Source organism: Stomoxys calcitrans, chromosome 2 (genome assembly GCF_963082655.1).
Source record: "Stomoxys calcitrans chromosome 2, idStoCalc2.1, whole genome shotgun sequence".
Taxonomy (NCBI): domain Eukaryota; kingdom Metazoa; phylum Arthropoda; class Insecta; order Diptera; family Muscidae; genus Stomoxys; species Stomoxys calcitrans.
The window spans coordinates 112,994,117-113,014,660 of record NC_081553.1 but is presented as its reverse complement, the minus strand read 5'-3'; the positions used below and the strand labels follow the sequence as shown (position 1 = coordinate 113,014,660).

At 41.0% G+C, this 20,544-nt stretch overlaps 1 protein-coding gene across 2 annotated transcripts in view; it reads right to left on the bottom strand.

Moving 5' to 3' along the window:
* The window catches only part of LOC106093639 (rho GTPase-activating protein gacZ), a 244,714-nt gene that overhangs the window by 207,440 nt on the left and 16,730 nt on the right, over positions 1-20,544 (bottom strand). For both annotated transcript variants that reach the window (XM_059361585.1, XM_059361586.1), the window contains exon 2: positions 5,563-8,722. In XM_059361585.1, coding sequence (XP_059217568.1) covers positions 5,563-7,754 — 2,192 coding nt within the window. In that variant the 5' untranslated portion in view covers positions 7,755-8,722. The remainder of the gene's footprint in view (positions 1-5,562; positions 8,723-20,544) is intronic.

Genomic DNA, 20,544 nt, shown 5'->3' with positions numbered 1-20,544 from the left:
AATACAACTCGACAAATGCGATCCATGGTGGAGGGTATATAAGATTCGGCCCGGCCGAACTTAGCACGCGTTTACTTGTTTTTTAATCAAATAAAACGCAAGTTTATGCATTGTGTTGGTGGATGGAAAGTTAAAAATGGGAGGGGGATAAAAACTTAGTTGAATCCGTAAAACACAATTCCTCAAGACTTATTATGGCGTTTGAGGAATACGACATATATCCGTCATGTTTGGAACCTCTGTCTGATATCAACCATCTAGATCCATTATTTCAGGCCACTACAAAATAGCGTAGGTCCTATTAGGAAGTGACCCTTATGTTGGAACATATCTGTATTTTGGTTAGATGATATAAACTTTTTGGTAACTAAACACTCTTAAATTGTTAATCAAAAATACCTTCAATACCGCTCCTGCATTCTAAGCTATCTCTTCTTTCTAAATTAAAGTCATTACAAACTATCTCAGCATCAACAATTTCTAAAATCTTCTTTAAGGTGCTATAAACAATCGATTACATCGTTTCTCTTGCTGATTTAAAATCAACCCTCTCAACAATTTATATCGTAACCCTATTGGCCTCTAAGCTAAATTTTTTCCCATAAATAGCTTTTCAAAGTTTCGCATTCACTATAAAACTCTCCCACAGCCCACACCTGAAATTTCAACATTGAATGCACCGCTCGAACGTAATATTTGTATTGTTTTCCTTATATTTAATTACTGATAAACAACAACAAAAAAACACATTTTCAGTTTGTTGACAACAAATGTTACAGTATTTGTTGTTGTCATTGTTGCCCATAAGTTGTGTGCTTGGAAAGTTTGATAAATTGTTATATACTACGTGTCAGTATTTCTACAACTGCCCGCCTACATTTCACTCGCAATGAGAAGTTTTCCTAGTAAAATTTTCATAATTACCGCCAAAAGACAATGTGCGAGTGAACAAGTTGTATGTGAATGAAAAAAAAAATCTAAATCAAGGCTGGAGATGACATTGAAAGATTGGAGAATAGTGTGGTAAGCTTGATTTTATTGCAATCCAGTCACTTTAGCATAGAAATCACAAGGCAACATACTTTAGGGTTGTGAATCGTAAAATATGGCTAACGTGGTAGAACGCGGTTTGTGCATTTCTCATCATGATTATTGTAGATTGAAATATGGTATTGTGATATGGTGGACGCCGATTCAAAAATAGTTTAACTGTTCAATACTCCGTCGGAACTAAAAGATGGCTTGTTGGTATATCAGAGCCGTCTGATTTACTGAATTTTATGTTGCCTCTGATCATTATGCAGAGAAAGTGCTGATACCTCAACCTAGTGAATAAGAGAGTCTTCTCTTTGCTTAAGCAGCGGCTACGGGCACTTTGTTATTCATGCCGATTGGAGCTGACGTAGCTTTAGTAATACAAGTTACATAGACTTTTTTTATGGATGCTTCCAGACCGAATAGGCTTTGGAGTTTACATCGACGAGGCTATTACTGAAAGGAAGTAAGAAGGAAGTCAGTATAGCTATCGGTATCATGGGACTAAGAGCTCACTTTTATAAAATAGGAGCGGCACATGTTAGGGCACTTCCTATGCCATTACCCGGCTTTCGCAGCTAACAGACATCGGCGCATAGGTGAGGACACAATACCAGACATTAACAAACGTAGGAATGTGGTACCGAAAGCAATTAGGGACTTTTTTGTAGTACATAGTTCCTGACATAGATTTTCAATCTTCGAGGTTCCTTTTATAATTGAAACACATAACAGGTTGATTACTGGCTTAGGTGTATGTCCATAGTGGTATGGGGCGGATAAATATCCGCAACTTCTATTCAATCTAACCCATTCCAAAGAATTAGGAGTGGATAAATCGAGAAGGTTACCCGATAACTGCAGTTTGGCTTAAGAAGGCTGGCATGTCTTATTAGACAGCCAACAATTTGCAAATTTGCAAACTTCTCATATTTCAATGAGTGCTGCATTAGGAGGAGGGATAAACATCGCTGAAAAATCTTCCAATGTTCTAAGACCAGAATTTGAACCCATGCCTTCAACGTCATAGGCGAACATATTAACCTCTGCGCCACGGTGATCTCTCAGACAGCCAGCCAGCCAGCCAGCCATTAAATCTAACGTTCTAAAAACGTCTTAGGCAGTGTTGCCGTTTTTAGTAGGTTCCTACCAAAAATAGGTAGGATGGGGGTATACTAATTTCGTTATTCTGTTTGTAACTCCTCGAAATATTCGTCTAAGACCCCATAAAGTATATATATTCTTGATCGTCATGACATTCTAAGTCGATCTAGCCATGTCCGTCCACCTGTCTGTCGAAAGCACGCTAACTTTCGAAGGAGTAAAACTTGCCGCTTGAAATTTTGCACAAATATATCTTATTAGTGTAGGTCGGTTGGGATTGCAAATGGGCTTTATCGGTCCACGTTTTGATATAACTGCCATATAAACCGATCTGGGATCTTGACTTCTTGAGCCGTTAGAGAGCACAATTCTTATCCGATTTGGCTCTAATTTTGCACGTGGCGTTTTGTTATGACTTCCAACAACTGTGTTGAGAATAGTTCAAATCGGTTCATAACCTGATATAGCTGCCATATAAATCGATTTGGGGTCGTGACTTCTTGAGCCAATAGCGGACTCAATTATTATCCGATTTGGTTGAAAAATTTTGCATGAGGTGTTTTATTGTGACTTTCAACAACTGTGCTAAGAATAGTTGAAAGCGGTCCATAACCTGATGTAGCTGCCATATAAACCTATATGGGATCTTGACTTCTTGAGCCTCTAAAGGGTGCAAGTATTATCCGATCTGGCTGAAATTGTGTACAACTGGTTCTCTCATGACCTTCAACATACGTGTCGAATATGATATGAATCGGTTTATAGCCTAATACAGCTCCCCTATAAACCGATCTCCCTATTTTACTTCTTCAGCCCCTAAAGTGCGCAATTCTTACTAGATTTGGTTGAAATTTTACACAATGACTATGATCTCCAATATTCAATTCAATTATGGTCCGAAATGAACTATAGCTTGATATTGTTTGTAGTTTTTCTTTTGGTAGGCTGACCTCAAATTTTGGTAGGTTTTTCCCAATTATCAATACCAAGCTAATTATTTAAAAAATTCCCTAGGAATCCCCCAAAATTATTTCACTTTCTTCTGTTTCAGTGTATTTATTCAGTGTATGCGGAATGAAACCATCTGATATAATTATTATAAGCCTTTAATGACCCGGTCTAGACTATATTCCTCATGTACTCGGTTTGGACGTCGGGGGTCTAATACCGTAAAGGGATCTCACTGATTCAAATTTCAAAGAAAAAATTTAATAAGTTCTGATATTGACTACAACTGGTACAATAGTCAAGGGATCTGCACCAAATTTCGGAAATGGAGGGTAAAAATTCGGCTTTCGTTTGATTGCATTCAATCGGAAGATCAGGCTATATACAATTATGGTCAGATCAGCCCCATACTCGGATGCTGAGGGGTACAATGCAACTCACTGTAACGGTGGAAACGGGTAGTAAATTTGGATACATTGTTGTTCATCGAAATCGGAGCAAAATACAATTTTTATAAATTCAAGAATTCTTATCGGGAAATCGTTATAATGGGTGGTATATCCATATATAGATCATCTTCAACTATGCAAATTTATCCATGAATATTCCATTAAGGAACAGGGGCAAACGTTTCATAACCAAGTTTAAGCTCAATGATAATGAGCCTGCTTTTTACAGCCGTGTCCGAACGGAGAAGTTTTTACACGGATGTCATACCAAATGGTACAGTACCTCACATATGTCGCTAGCATTAGGAGGGGATAACCACCGTTGAACAAAATTACCCGGTATCGGTAACCGTGGAAACTGTACACTATTCTAAGCATTTAGCAGAGGCGAGGGTTTTTCGATTTAGTGCCACGTTGAAGAACTGGCTAGTTTTTTGGGCGAAAAGGATATTTAGGGTTTGGATGCATCGCCCATATCCTTTCCCACGACTTTTTTCATAGACGAAAGGGGTCTTAATTGGAGTTGTGCGCGGGGGAGGATTCTTCACTAAGTTCCTTGTAATTAGGCAATCATATATTAATCTGGAATGCTGTAGCGCCCATCACATATAAATTCTCATGACCCTATAGGCACAGGAAACTATTTTCATGCATAAGAGGCTGCACGATGGGATTGCCACGACATAGGTAGACAGCCAATCTATGCTAAAAGCTCTAGGATCGGGCTATATGAGGTATAAACTCTAATTAGGAGATGTACAGAGCTTCTTCGTAGCGTGAGAAAGGCCATCATACACTGCTGTGGTCTGGACCATGAAGGGATGGCAGACGATGAAACTGCCGACGAGCAAATCAGAAATGGATCGGTGATAATCGCTGATGGTGCTGCTGAATCAGAGAAACCTCGTCTGTGCGAGATTCTTAGTATGGCGGACGCTTTCCACGTTATCCGGTACCTTTATTTCCTTACCTTTCTTGCTGACAGGCTGGACGCACTCTTCCCGACAAGGGATCTCTGGGCTGGGACCATTTGTATACACGATATACGTAGACAGTCAGTTTATACTGAAGGCTCTTACTTCCGGTCATATGAGGTCAAGACAAGTTGGGGGTTGGAAACATTTTCTTCGAACTATGGGAAAGGCTGGGTCCCGGGCCATCAAGAACTTACGGAAAACGATGCGGCCTTCAAGCTAACCAGGAATAAATCACTGTTGAGTGGCGTTGATGCTAATGAAATAGTAAACTCTCCCCTGTGCGGCGTTTTTTAGTTTAGACGAAAACCACGCAAAGGAGCGGGCTGACGCTGTGGGTTGCTAGAAGACCAAGACTCTGTGGCTAAGTGTTTTGGCGGAGTAATACGTCATTCATCAAGGAGTTGACGAAACATGGCCTCAGGCTGCAGATATTAGTTCTGACTGTTCATTGATAAGGCCTTCGAGTGAACCGGCTAGAGAGTGAGTTTGCGAGTCCGATGCCCTTCAAGCTAATCTAAAAAAACCGGCTCGTGCACGCATGGAATATACACTTGGGTTAATGCCAGACAATACTTTTCCGGGGATGTAGCATTGGCTGGATTCCTATGCACCTCTTAGCGTCTCTTCACGGCTTTTAATCTACGATCCTGGGGAAGTTTTGGGCATTTTGTCCTTTTACAGATACTTAGGACAAAATTGATTTGTTATCTTTCCCAGATTCATGAATTTCAAAGCCATTATCGTTTCATGAAGGCAGCACTTTTAGGGAACAGCCTATCTTTCCTGCTGGAAAGCCAATCATTTTAAGAAAAATACCTTAACCTAGCCTGGCTCCGTAACCAAGGATCTTAAAAACACCAGTCTAAATTAAGGAGTATATCTTTTTCTTTTATAATTGAGAATAAAGCTTCTTAAAACATTGTGGTTTGAAAAAACCTTTTAATCTTAAAAAATTATAAATCAAATTTTTATAAAAATTTGTCTTAAAAATGGAGCCCCTTAATATCTTTTGCCTGCGAATAAGAAGAACAAATATTCCCTTCACTTACCTTTTAACACTGCGACTGCGCTTAGCCTGCTGCAGTTGTTGCTGCTGTTCCGCTTCCTTAACACTATCCCATGAATCTCCCACACCCGACGAGGACATTTCATCCATGCGCTCCTCATCCTCAAGCCCCGAATCCTCCAGACTAATGTGACAACTGGTTAGGGTAACCTGTTTGCCATTATCACCCACCTCTATCCAATCTGAGGTGCGTATGCGCGATGAACGTTCAGTGCCATAGGGCGAAGAGTCTGAAGAGCAGCCAGAGGGTGTACGTTTGCGAGGAGAATTCTGTGATGCTGCACTCATCACTTTTAGGGATTTTTTGAGAACATTCTCAATGTCATGATGGTCATCGCCATCATCACCATCGGCATCTTCAATGTTATCGGCGTCGATGTCATCATCGGGATTGGAGGAGTGTTCCTCATCTTGCATCTTTTTGGCTTGAAGCAGGGAGCTGGTGTTGCTGTTGCTGCTGCTGCTGTTGTTGTTGTTACTGTTGCTCTGTATTACCTCTGAGACCTGCTGAGTCTTTGTGTTAGAAGTGAATTGTAATTGGAGCTGTTGTGTTGTTGGCTGAGGGTTCATTTGGGTTTTGGTCTTTGTTTGCAAATTTTCCAAGGAGCATGATCTGGTACGCATTGCTGCCAATTCTGAGATAAGCATTTCATGAAAGGCGGCCGATTTCTTCTCTGGGGAATTAAAGGCCGAAACCACTTGTCGTTGCTCCAACTGATGGGATGGGGCCAGCAAACCGCCAGCACTGCTTGCTGGTATCTTGGAGGGAGTTTTCGCACTGTTAACTGTGGTAATGTTAATGCGTGTGCAATTGTCATTGATTTGCAAGGCAGCCTCCTCCGTTCCCTGGGAGGTGTTGCTGGTGGTTACCACTGTCACATTATTATGCTGGCCTGCGCCTGTAGCGGTTCGCTCACGACCAGTTTCCCCCATGGCCTGATGCTGTATGGCTCTTTCATGTTTGGTTATCACCATATTGGCCAGTCCATGCATTTCGGAGTTGCCACTGCCATGTTTCTGTTGATTGACCATAATTTCTGAAAATAGACGTTCGGCGGCATTCTTGAGATTGTTTTTGATTTCCACCGTCTTGCCGCTGAGGTAACTGCCCGTTGAGTGTCCCGTGGTCACTGTGGTAATGTGATGCGAGGAACGTGAGGTAAAGTTGTCAAGTGTGGTCTTAGAACGTTTGAAAAGATTCACCGCCAGTCCCCCAGCAGAGCCCCCTGACGACGACGACACGGAGGAGTTGGTGGTCAAAGAGCTGTGGGAATTTGTGGAGGCCGATGATGCCGAGTGATTGGTGCAATTGGAATTTGTGTCATCCATGTCCAAGGTGGCCACAGGGATTTTTACAATCTTACGCGGCCTGGGCAAGGGTTGAGTGGTGGGCTGCAGTTGGCTTAGATTTATTTTATGGCCCACCCTTTCAAAATCGGCTCTGCCCAAACTGAGGCGACTATCCTTCAGATTGCCCACTGGCGGTTTACTATGCGATGGTGTATTCATCGAGTGATGGCGATTAAGGGTCACCGAGCCCTGCGATGACTGGACTATGACAATATTGTTTGCCTCCTGGCTGGCGGAGGCAGAGGCGGTGGTGGAGGGTGTCTCCGTTGCTGGTGATTGCAAACGCGCCTTGGATGTGGGCACATCGGGGGCTTTTCGCAATTTTAACGGTGGTTTAGTGGCCGCTTGTGAGCCATTGCCCAATTTCGTTGTTGGCGTTTGGGTAATGGCATTACTTTTCGTTGTTGTTGTTGTTGTTATTGCTGCTGTGTTTGCCGAATTTAGATTTGGAGTAGTACCCACACTTGCTGTTGTTGTTGTGGTTGCCTCGCCAACGCGTTTCTCACGTTCTTCTTGGCGTTTTTGCATAGTCAACGATGGAGATTTGTAGATAACCGTGCGACCACCAGCACCAGCATTTGCTGCAGCTCCACCTGATGTTCCAGCCAACGGCGCTGTTGGTTTCTTATGAATCTGGGCAGCAGATTCTAGACCTACTTTGCTGGCTGAGCGTTGTGGCAGCGCTGCTGCCGCATTATCTCTTTGGGTTCTCAACAGACTCGACTGTTGTGGTCTGGGGGGCACTGGGGGTCCAGGTCTTTTGGTAGCTGCCGTATTCTTGGAGGGGGTTGGAATCATGGTGGTAAATGTGGTTGTGGTTGCCATGATGAGGTCGCCTACTTGCCGCAACAACTTCTCGCGGGGATGCTACTATCGACTTGGCTGGCTTCCTCGCTGAGCAGTCAGTCGGGTTAGTTGTTTGCTGGTCGTCTCAAGTGGGTCTGTGGAAGCGGTTCTTGTTGCTTACCACCAGTAACAGAGTGTAAAGTAAAAATCAGAAACCTGTCTTTGTAGGTCACTTCTACAATGGCTGCTGCTTAGCTGACTGACTGACTGGCTGGCTGGTTGGCTAGCTGTCTCCCCAAAACACTGTTGCCTGAATATTAGTGTTGTTGTTGTTGTAGTTGTTGCTGGGGCTTGTTTCTAGTTTTGGCTTTAAAACTGGCTAATTGACAGACAGACAAACTGACTGACTGGCTGGCTAGCTGGCTGTTAGCTTACTTCACTGGCTGGCTCCCCTGTAAGTCTTGTTTTGAATTTTCGTTTTCTTCTGTTTTGTTTTTCTCAATTTCTGTTTAGCATACAATTTTCGTCCAAAACGCTGCTGCTGTTGCTTCTTCTGCTCACAAAAGCCTCCTCAGAAACTTGTTTCATTTTAGCTTAAGCACTCACACTGGCTGTGGCTGCAAATTTGGACCACTACTTGCTTGCTTTTATGCCGTTCGCATCGCAACTGGCTCAGCTCAGCTAAATGCCCGTTTCTGTTTCTTAGCTCTGTCTCCGTTGGTTTTGGGATTTTCTTGTTTCTGTTTTTTTTTTTTGTATTTCTATACAGAGAACCGCAAAAAATTCATTGAACATCTAGATTTCCCTCCGTCCTGGCTACTTGTGATTTCTGGCCTGGGCTTAGAAATTGTGGGGGAGCGGAAAGGCCTCAAGTCCTGTTTGTTGGGAAAACTGTTGCTCCGCTGGTCTAGTTCTATGTTCTTGGATGCTGACTTACTTTTTGGCGTTTATTGTCCCAGTTGTGATGTTGGCTGCCTGTTTAAGGCGTTTAACTCGTTTTCATTGATCTGAAAAGAAAAACACAAACCACGAGAGAAGAATTATATGAGAGTCTTGAATTGAAAACGTGATGCATTTACAATGATTTTTTTTTTGCATTTGTGTTCTCAATGCACCTGTGAAAGGTTAGAGGTTGTGACATTTTTTAAATGGCAAAGAGGGGTACGATTTTGCTAGAAGCTCAGAAGTAAAACAAAACTAAAAGGAGACAAAAAACTCAGCTCAATGTTTTTACTTCATCATACAGTGTGGGCACTGACCTCCAACACCAAGTATAATTACCACTTACCTCCGCTAAAAGTTAGAGAAGGTTAGGTTCGTTTGATAAGAGGGTGCGGATTTCAACCCAACCCCTGTCACTATAGGCATACATCTAAGCCAGTAATCGACTTGTGGCGGGCTTTAAATACTGAAAAGCAACATAGCCAAAACTTATTTCAGAAGGAATTATGTACTACTCACATAATCCCTTATCGTTTCGGCACCCTAAGTTGGTTCAAGTCTGGCATTGTATCAACACCTTAGAGTCAATAATTGTTAGCCGCGAAAGCCGGGCAATGACATAGTAAATTCTCCAACTTTTAATCGTCTTTGGCACATGCCCTATACACGCTGTCACTAACAGCACCTATTCTACAAAAATGTGCCAGTAGTCCTATGTGTTGTGTTATTATGCCGAAAACCATACTGGCATTCTATTTACTCCCCTTCAGTATTAGTCTCGTTTTCTCACGATCCAGATCTCCCCATAGGAGTTTTATCGTCATTCCAATTGTACCACAATGGAAAAACGCACTCTTCGCCCATGCCCTAAACTCGGACTACAACGCCTTGAAGGGCTTTGCGGTCATTAAGATTGTCGATGGTAGACCTGTAGCCTTTACGGCCAAGGCTTCTGCCCTCTGGTTCCCCCTATCACAACTTTGGCCAAGTACCCAGATGATGCAGTTTGAGTCATACTCAGAGAAGTCGTTAATCTGCTTCCCACCCCATCCGACATCGTTTGTGATCTCTTCATTCTATTTGCTATTGCCCTAATGCCCATAAGTTTTTCGCCGTTCTACCGACCGGTTTACTATTTCACATTGCGCTCGTAGCCTACGGTATTTACTCGGACTGCATAGCCTTGAAAGACTTCACATTCACTGGGTTTGTCGACAACAGTTGTCTGTCCGCTGCAGCCAAGTCGTCTGCCCTCTAGTTCTCCCTTGTAATGGCTTGGTAGCCAGATAATGCAGATTGTTACTCATACTCAGTGAATTCGTTAATCTTCTTCTTACATTTCCAGACCGCTCGTAATCTCATTATCCTATTCGGTATTGTTCTAATGGGCAAATAGTGTGCTTAACAATGTTCTAGCGTTGATCTTACCCTCTCACGCATTCCATAATCGCCCTCGCTAAGGCCAGACAACCGGATGTAGAACTTAGTCTCTGGTTCATCATTGTAGACTCCCAGAACTGTTTTCCCTTCTAACTTTGAGATATACACATATACAAGAACTACAAGATGGGAAATCAGAGTTCCGCCACACATAGATCGCTGTTGGCATCAGTGTCTCACACTCGTCCACAAGTGATGTCTCTTATGTGTGGTCTAGTGTTTCCCAAACATCCCACTATGGAACAAATTGGAGGGAAACTAACATCTCATAATTTCAATTGAGTGGTGCCCGATTCAAATTTAAGCTCAATGATAAAGGGACCTCCTTTGTTATGGCGAGTCCGAACGGCGTGTCCCTGAAAAATGACACCTCTTTGTTGAGAAGTTGTACATGGCTGAAATAGTCACAAATGTTGCCAGCATTTGGTGAGGGGATAACCATCGCTGAAAAATGTTTAAAGGTGTTCTCGCCGGCAGGATTTGAACCCGGGCGTTTGGGAACGATAGGCAGGCATGCCAATCTAGGCACCATAGTGGCTCCCATATAAATATCCTATCTAAAACCGCATCCATTTCCTATTGTGACTCGAAAATTCGTCGATTGTGTGACCTGCTCAAGTCCTCTATTCAGTTTCTCATCGCTGTAAGACTCATAGCCACAGAGCAGCCTCAACCTATTATCTATGACCATGGGTCGTTTCGAATTGCCTCGGTTGCCCTAGTAAGAAAGATTCTTGTTAGTATTGGTTCAACCACGCTCCTGTAGAGCCAGTGGACTATCTTCGGTGTCAGGCCCCATTTTGAGCCTATGGCCCGTCTACATAGAGCCCATCATTTGTGAACCCTCTCGGTACGTCAGGAGAAATGTTAAATGGTAGCGAAAAGGAAGGCAAGTTAGAATAAATTTCAGAACACATTTTATAGCTTGTATCTTGTACACCTGAAAAGGACGTGGTAACTGTGGACCTCTTGCTTGCGAATGCCTTAAACGACTCCTTTGGATCCACATGTCCCAGAACCTTAGCAAGGGGCAAACATCGCCCGCCAACGTAAACGACACAAGAGAGCCAACGGACAGGTGGAAAGTAATCCCTAGTAAGAAAGATTCTCGTTAGTATTGGTTCAACCACGCTCCTGTAGAGCCAGTGGACTATCTTCGGTGTCAGGCCCCATTTTGAGCCTATGGCCCGCCTACATAGAGCCCAACATTTGTGAACCCTCTCGGTACGTCAGGAGAAATGTTAAATGGCAGCGAAAAGGAAGGCAAGTTAGAATAAATTTCAGAACAAATTTTATAGCATTATAGCTTGTATACCTGAGAAGGACGTGGTAACTGTGGACCTCTTGCTTGCGAATGCCTTAAACGACTCCTTTGGGTCTACATGTCCCATAACCTTAGCAAGGGGCAAACATCGCCCGCCAAGGTGAACGACACAAGAAAGCCAACGGACAGGCGGAAATGAAATCCTGAATGGAATTCTGAAGCTCTGTGGGGGTTACAACCGATGCCTTTAGGCTACTGAAGATCCTATCCTTCATACCTATTACAGTAAGGTACCTAAGTTTTGGAACGCATTTTATTGCATTATCACTTGTATAACTGAAACTTACATCCAAGGACATTAGGCCACGGAAGATCCTATCGCTCACACCTATTATGAAGGGTACATAAAAGTACGTTTACATTGGCCACTAAACCCGGATTGATGGCCTCTCCAAGATTTAAGTGCTAAATCCTGTGGTTTTTGCAGATTTTACCATGCCAGAATAAATCCAATTTTTGCAGGATTTATTTTTAAACCCCAAATAAACTCGATGTCATGGCTGAATAATCGATAAAAGTACCAAAATATGCACTTGTTTTCAACAATTGTGTATGGTTGTGTGTGATATGCACATTCATGTATACGCATGTATGCTTATGTAAACGCATGTATGTATGTGAGTGTAAACGGACAATGTAAACGTCCTATAAGTTTCGGAACACATTCTACAGCATTATTCCTTGTATACCTGAAAAGGACGTGGTCTCTGTGTTGGAGCTCATGATTGCGAATGAAGCTCATGATCCTGAATGCAATTCTGAAACTCCATGGAAGTTACTTCTGATGCCTTCAGGCTACGGAGGATCCTATTCTTCACATCTATTACGGTAAGGTACATTCAGATGATAGATAACTAATGGACAATAGGATGGGCACATTTTTGACATTGTCACAATCGTAATCAAAGAAAAATGCTAAGAAGTTTTGCTCAAGAAACCAAGGATTTAAAATCAAGATCAATGCTCCGGGCTCACGACAAAATCGGAAGATTTATTTATATGGAACCAAACCCGAATTTTGTCGTTAAAAACTGGCAACACGATTTTGATTAAACACCCATGACTTCATAAGCAAAACATTTTAGAATTTGTCGTAGATTACGATTTTGGTAACCGCTTGGTGTGTGTTTTTTGGGCCTTACAAATTTGCCCATGCCAATGGACAATGTCCAGTGAGGAAACACTTGAACTAATAGTGGAAACACATTTCCCTGCAAACAATAGCGCCGAAAGAGGTTGCCACTAATATGAGTTCGTCGGGGATTGTTGAGGAAATTGTATTCGGTCAAGAATTCTTTGGAGCATCGACTCGCCAGTCTAACTACCTTGTATAACCGGTCTAACTACCATGGACCACTGTGGTTAATATTTTCGCGTATAGCGCCAAACGCCTAAGTTCAAGTTCCGTCGTGAACATCAGAAATATTTTCAACGGTGGTTATCTCCTTACTAATGCTGGCAACATTTGTAAGGTATCCTGTCATGCTAAAACTTTTCTATCAAGTGGTGTCGCTATGCGGCACGCCGTTCGGATCCGGCATAAGAGCTTAAACTGCAATCGCACTGCACTCAATGATATGAGAGAATTATACCCTCGTCCTTAACAGAATGTTCATGGGAAATTTAACTATAAGTTGCACTCTGAGAAACAATAAAAAAAGCAAAATAAATCGGACAGCAGTAATTTTTTTGCTAAAACAGCAATCATTTTCTGCTATTTTCAGATTGTTACAATCTGAAAATAACCTAAATTTTAAAAGAATTTAAGTATTAGAGGTATTTTGCAATAGTTTTCTACAATTTAATAATTTTTTAATGATTTTAAATAGCAGCAGAAAAAATATCAACTAAAATCATATTTATGCAATGGAACCAAAAATGGAGCTCAAAATGTATCAAAAAATCTATATATACATATAGGAAATGCTCTAATTATTGTTTTGATGTTCATAAAATAGGGATGGATTTCTTCAATAGCAGCGATGCCTAAAATCAAAATGTGACTGTATGTGTGAGGTACTGTCTTCAAGTATTTTTAATTCTCTCAATGTGCTTTAGCAGTATTTTTTTTTTAGACTGAATGATTGATGTTTAACAAAGACATAAGAACCTTTATAGACTTTTTTACTTTTCGTGGATGTCTCAACAACGACTGAATCAAAAGAGAAAAAAATACATGTGGATTTCCATTAACGCTACCGTAAAGGGTTGGGCATCGCTGTTACAAATTTGATAGTTACAAATTTGTAATTTAAAATCAGCAGGCAGTGTTTGCTGATATCAGCAAACTTATTTCTGTGAGGGTGTATTCGCAAAACTGGCACTCTGGCATAACGAGATATACTCTGCTTGTATCGGCATGTCGTATATTCCTGTTGAATGAAGGAGTAATTTTCATTTCAAAAGCAGAAAACAGCACCAATGAAGAGTAAAAGATTTTCATCCTATTAGTCCGTCTGCTAGTAAAGAAGTTGATACGACTTAATACCTAAGGTAAATATGTACCACACAAGTGTCGCCAGCACTAGGAGGACAAGGGGATAATCACCGCTAAAAATCTGTTCTTACTGGCATTTGAACCCAGGCGTTTAGCGTCAATGGCGGAAATTCTAGCCTCTGAGCGACCGTGGCCCTCAATTTCAGTGTAAACAAGATGATAAAACTAAAAAGGGCTTTGACCTTTTTTTGCGGGGTTGTTTTTACCAAAATTATTTGCACCGGTAACTTAAACAACTTTTTTCGAGTTTGGGGACTCAAACAAGTTATTATTCAAAAGAAGTACGCGCCCAGGATGGACGCATAGTCGGGAGTCGCAATGAGTTCTCGAGACACTCAACCAAGGAGTCAGAAGCCGTACATAGGTGATGATTTGAGTGATCTTAGAGTGCCTTACAGCCTCAAACATATCAGGGTGTGTCCATTCATTGCCCCGTGCCAAGTGTAAACAGACTACTCTCTTGCCTCTTAGCTTCGTAATAGCGAGTGAACAGTGCCGTATATTGGAGTGTGTCTCCTTGCCACTCCACACCTCTCCGTGACGTTCCCCGAGTGAACCCGAACTGTGCCGTGTATTAAGGTGTGTCTTCTAGTCACAAAACTGCGTATTGTGCCGTATAGTAGGGTGTGACTACTTTTGTTTATCGCGCCCGAATATTTCGTTGTGGAATGGTGTGATCTACCGCATCCTTGCCCCGTGAACGCCGTTCGGGGTGTGTATTTGAGCCACCAATCTGCGTGAACTACCTAGTATTACAATGTGCCTCCGTGTCCCCTACCGGTTGCCGGACCCCAGTGCCTAACCGTGTATTAGAGTGTTTTCCCCCGAAACACATCCCTAACCTTCTAGCTTTAAGACACCATCAAGCATATCTTATATATAAAAATCAATTTGTGTTTGTTTGTAGGTTTGTTTGTTAGTTTGTTTGTATGTTTGTGTGTTCCTTATAAACTCAGAAACGGCTGGACCGATTTTCTTGAAATTTTCACAGATGGTGCATAATGACCCCGTGGTGAAAATAGGGTACTACATTTTTTGATATCTGAAGGGAGGGCGGACGCTCCACCTTACCCTAATTTTCAAAAACGCCAGATCTCGGGGATGGGTGGTGCGATTTAAGCGAAATTTTGTGTGCTCTCATATAGTAACCCAAAAATTAAAATTTGGTATCCAAATTTCGGATGGGGTACCTAGGGGGGCTGCCCCAACCAAAAACCTACCAAACATATATTTATACCAATCACTAAAATATGGGACTTAAATGAAAGGTATTTAGGCTAATAAAACGTATCTGATATCCGATTGTCGGACCAAGTGCTAGGGGGACCAAGCCCAAAAAACCCCTAAATCGGACATATTTACCGACCATGGCAATATGGGACTCAAATGCAAGATATTTGCGAGTAGAATACGAATCTGATCTCCAAATGTGGGACCACGTTTCTGGGAGTCCACCCCTTTCCCAAAACACCCCCCAAACAGGACTTATTTACTGACCATGGGAATATGGGGCTTAAATAAAAGTTATTTGAATGTAGAATACGAATCTGATATCCAAATATGGGACCAAGTGTTTGGGGGGCCGCCTCTCCCTAAAAACATTCCGCAAGGGGACAAATTTACGACCATAGGAATATGGGGCTCAAATGAAAGGTCTTTGGGAGTAAAGCACGAATTTGATATCAATATTCGGGAAAACACTCACAACACCACCCAAGTAGTATTTTCTGGCTATTGCAATATGAGGCTCAAATAAGAGGGTTTTTAAAGTTGTTAAACTGTTAGTCAAGTTAGCATGGTATTTCACTAAAATATCTTTAATTGTCGAAAATAAATATTCCAAGGAAACTTTTGTTCCCTATAAAGTAAAAGAAGGCGGGGTCAGCTAGTAGACACATAAAAACAAATTAAAAGGCGCTTCACTCTCTTAGTCCCAGATCAACAGCACTCATTGCTTTGAGAGCAGTATCCCCACTGTTCCTTAATAGAATGTTCATGGGCAAATTTATAAAATTTTTCATTCGCTAAGAGACGTCTCTCATGAAGCTTTACCTATGACTGCGATCCAGACTATACGCCAAGGCTAGCCAGCGATCGCAACTACCAAACCAATCGAAGCAACAGCAACAAACGAACTTGGTCTTGGCGTTATACTGTCCAAAACCCAAGTTATTCTTTTCAGAGAGAGTGTTTAATTTACTGAAGTCGCAAAATACGAGGATATTGGCTCCATTCGATAGTTACGATATTTTCATCTTAACTATCGATAGTATCCACAATGTTAGCTATTTGTATTATGGCAGAATCGATTTTCATGACATTTTCAAAGATGGTGCAGGTGGCCCTGTTGCACTGTGGCATGGGGAAAAAATAAGTGGAAATAAGTCTGCCCTGTGGTTTCATAACCGACTAAAATGTCTATGTCTGATTCAAGACTGCCACTAAAATCTCACTTAACATATCAAAGAGTACGACCGTAGAGGTTAGCATGTCTGCCTATAATGCCAATCGCCTGGATTCGAATCATGGCGAAAATATCAGAAAACATTTTTGACGGTGGTTATCCGCTCTTAAAGCTGACGACACTTGTGAGGTACTATGCCATGTAAAAACTTCTCCCCAAAGAGGTATCGCTCTGCGGCACTTTGTTCGGACTCGGCTATAAAAAGGAAGTTCTTTATCTTTAAAATTAAGCTTGAATCGGACTGCACCCATTAATATATGCTAAGTTCGCCCCTGTTCTTTATTGGGATGTTTATGGTCAAATTGCCATTTATAGCCTATTAAATGACACACCCTTTCCCTTCCAAATTAACTTGTTGACTGGAACTCGTTTTAAAACTGGCTTACATACAAATGATGTATAATTTCTTTTAAATTTGCATCATTATTTCGAGAAGTTATAATCCACAAAACGAAGTTGATATCCATCCCCATCTAATAAAATTTCTTAGATAAGGCTGGTACTATGATCGATTTTCGCGAAATTTTTTCGTGATTTTGAAGCAAAAAAACTTGCTGATTTTTTTCAGTAGGACAATAACTTAGAAACAACCAATATCCTGAAACTATTTTTCTAAATTATTAAATTGAGTTCTATCATCCTTCCATCTAACGTTCATAAAGAATTTTGATTTCTTTTGCCCATTTCCCCAATTTATCAAACCGTATAGGTTGTACATTTATTTTTTGCTTAAGTTCAATTTTCATCATTCACATCATCTGTGTGTTTGCCCGGTGGCGTTTATATGGTTGTGTATTTTTGTTGCTGTTGTTGGTGGTGCCGCTGCTGCTGAGCTGAATTAAAACCAGATAAGTAGGTGCTTCTCTAATTTTCTTTTGAATGGTTTACTTTGTAGTGATTGTGATGTTGTTACTAACACGGCTACAATGAAGCCACCAATATTCCGAATAGTAGCCCCCTCCTATGTACATATATGCTGACGATATTTACAATGACGATAGCTTGTTTTGGGTTTTTGTTTTTTGTATGTAGATTCGGATATTTGATTATCTTTCTTTCTTTCTTTCACTCTTTGGCGATTGTGGCCATCGTTGGGCTGTGGTTGTTGTAATTTGGAAAGTGTTTCTAAAGTAATTCTTCTCATTGTTGTTGATAATCAACACATAAAAAGAAAGACAATAACAAAACCAACAACAACATCATGCCCAAATCATTCAATATGCATACATTGTATGTATGTATGTATGCGTGAATGTTGGTTCGTTCATTCACACATGTTCGTATGGTTCGCCATGTGATATTCAATGTTTGTATTTTTGTTAGGAGATGATGGATAAAAGATAGAGGCCATCCGTACGGATGTGTACGAATTGTTCGCATGCGTAGTGCGAAGTGAATGAGAGTCAGAGCAAACAGCTGTTTACTCATGTGCAGTGTTAACTACACCTGGTTCGCTAACAGTGTTGCCGTTTAGGGCTTTTTCTACCAAATTTAATCGAATGGTTTGAAAAATTATAGGATTTGGTGGGATGGACAACCCAAGTTGATTTTGGTAGATTTTAAACGCAATCGTAATAAACATGCTTAATTACAATTGAAATTTCCTTATTTTGAATGAAAGCAACAGCCAATTAATTTCAAAAAAGCAACAGTCAATAAATTTCCATATTTTACAACTCTCTGCTACGGGGAATTTAACCCAATGTTAAGTACGCGGATCGAATCAAAATCAATTTCATCGTCAAAGTAGCAATTTCCTTAAAAGATATATCTACTACGTACATGTGTATCCGATTTCCAATGACATCAGAATAGCGAGTCTATCTCTTTTAGATATTCAATTTTGTCATTCCGTTGAAAAAATTCCTTATGACATTCTTACTCGATTCAGTCCGTCCCTCTGTATGCTGAAAGTGCATTAACTTTCGAAAGAGTGAAGATAGCCGCTCGAAATTTTGCATAAAAACTCTCTCAAATATCATTTTCATTTATTTATTATACCCACCACCGTAGGATAGGTGATATACTAATTTCGTCATTCCGTTTGTAACACCTCGCAATATGGGTCTTAGACCCCATAAAGTATGTATGTTCTTGATCGTCACGACATTTTAAGTCGATCTAGCCATGTCCGTCCATCCGTCTGTCTGTCGAAAGCACGCTTACCTTCCACACAGTAAAGCTAGAAGCTTGAAATTTCGCACATATATATCTTATTAGTGTAGGTGGTTTGGGATTATAAATGGGCAAAATCGGTCCATGTTTTGATATAGCTGCCATGTAAACCCATCTTGGGTCTTGGCTTCTTGAGCATATAGAGTGCGCAAATTTTTATCCGATTTGATTGAAATTTGGCACGTGGTGTTTTGGTATTACTTTCAATAACTGTGCCAAGTATGGTTTAAATCGGTTTATAATCTGATATAGCTACAATATAAACCGATCTTGGGTCTGGGTTCCTTGAGCTACTAGAGGGCGCAATTCATGTCTGATTTGGACATGAAATTTTGCATGAAGTGATGTGTGCCAAGTATGGTTTAAATCGGTTATAACCTGATATAACTGCCATGTAAACCGATCTTGGGTCTTGAATTCTTGAGCCACTAAAGGGCGCAATTCCCATCCAATTTGGCTGAAATTGTGCATGAAGTGTTGTGTTATAATTTACAACTACTTTGCTATGTATGGTCCAAATCGGTTCATAACCTGATAAGCTGCCATATAAACCGATCTGGGATCTTTACTGCTTGAGCCACTAGAGGGCGCAATTCTTATCCAATTTGGCCGAAATTTTGCACGAAGTGTTGTGCTATGACTTCCAACAAGTGTGATAAGTATGGCTCAAATCAGTTCATAACCTAATATAGCTGCCATAAGAACCGATCTTGGGTCTTGACTTCTTGAGCCGCTAGAGCGCGCAATTCTCATCCTATTTGGCTGACATTTTGCATGAAACGTTTCGTTATGACTTCCAATAACTGTGTTTAGTATAGCGCAAATCGGTACATAAACTGATATAGCTGTCGTATAAACCGATCCGCGATCTTGACTTCTTGAGCCTCTAGAGGGCGCAATTATTATCCGTTTTTCTGACATATTGTACACCGGCTTCTCCCATGACCTTCAACATATTTGTCTAATATGGTCTTAATCGATCTATAGCCTAATACAACTCCCATATGAACCCATATCCTGATTGTGCTTCTTGAGCCCCTACAAGGCGCAATTCTTATCCGAATGAAATGAAATATTACCCAATGACTTCTACTATGGTCTTCAACATTCAGTTCACTTATAGCCCGAATCGGACTATAACATGATATATCTCCAAAAGCATAACAATTCTTATCCATTATTATCACCTTGGGGAGAAATTTGTACTTGGAATAGTACCTCATAAATGTCGCCAGTTTTAGGAGGGGATAACCACCGCTGATAATTTCTTTTGATGTTCTCGCCAGGATTCGAACCCAGGCGTTAAGCGTCATAGGCAGACATGCTAACCATTTGATAGAGCTTCCATTTATACACTGATAAAAAAAGTAGTTACGCAATCAATACCTTTTGGTATTACTTTATTCAATGCCAAACGGTACTAAAGTCTTAACACTACCTATACCGTTTGGTATTGTTATACCCACCACCATAGGATCGGGGTATACTAATCTAGTCATTTCGTTTATAACACCTCGAAATATTGATCTGAGACCCCATAAAGTCGAAAGACGCAGAGAACTTGAAACAGCGATTGGTGGCTTTATTATGGATCGTCTCGACATTCTGGTATATGGTAGTGCTAATAGCAAATTTGGTATAATTTTTTCTTTCAGTGTATCCTCAACTTACAATTTCACGTTATGGTGCTCACATTTCCGTACCAATTTTTAAGAAATATAAAATTTTGGTCGGCTAGTTAGGGATTTGGTACGTTTTATGAAAAATTTTGGTAGAAAAAATTTTTCTTCAGTGGCAACACTGTACGCTGGTGTAAAAGAAATTGGATTTATGCTTGGTGAGAGGGCGAATGGGTAGTCTTGGATGTTTTTTGACAATTAGTTTTTACTTCAATGTCGGGTGCTAATGGCTAAACCCATATGTGACTGCAATAACTATGGATGTACGATATGTTACACTTTCCTTTCAATGTATCTATCACAGGCCA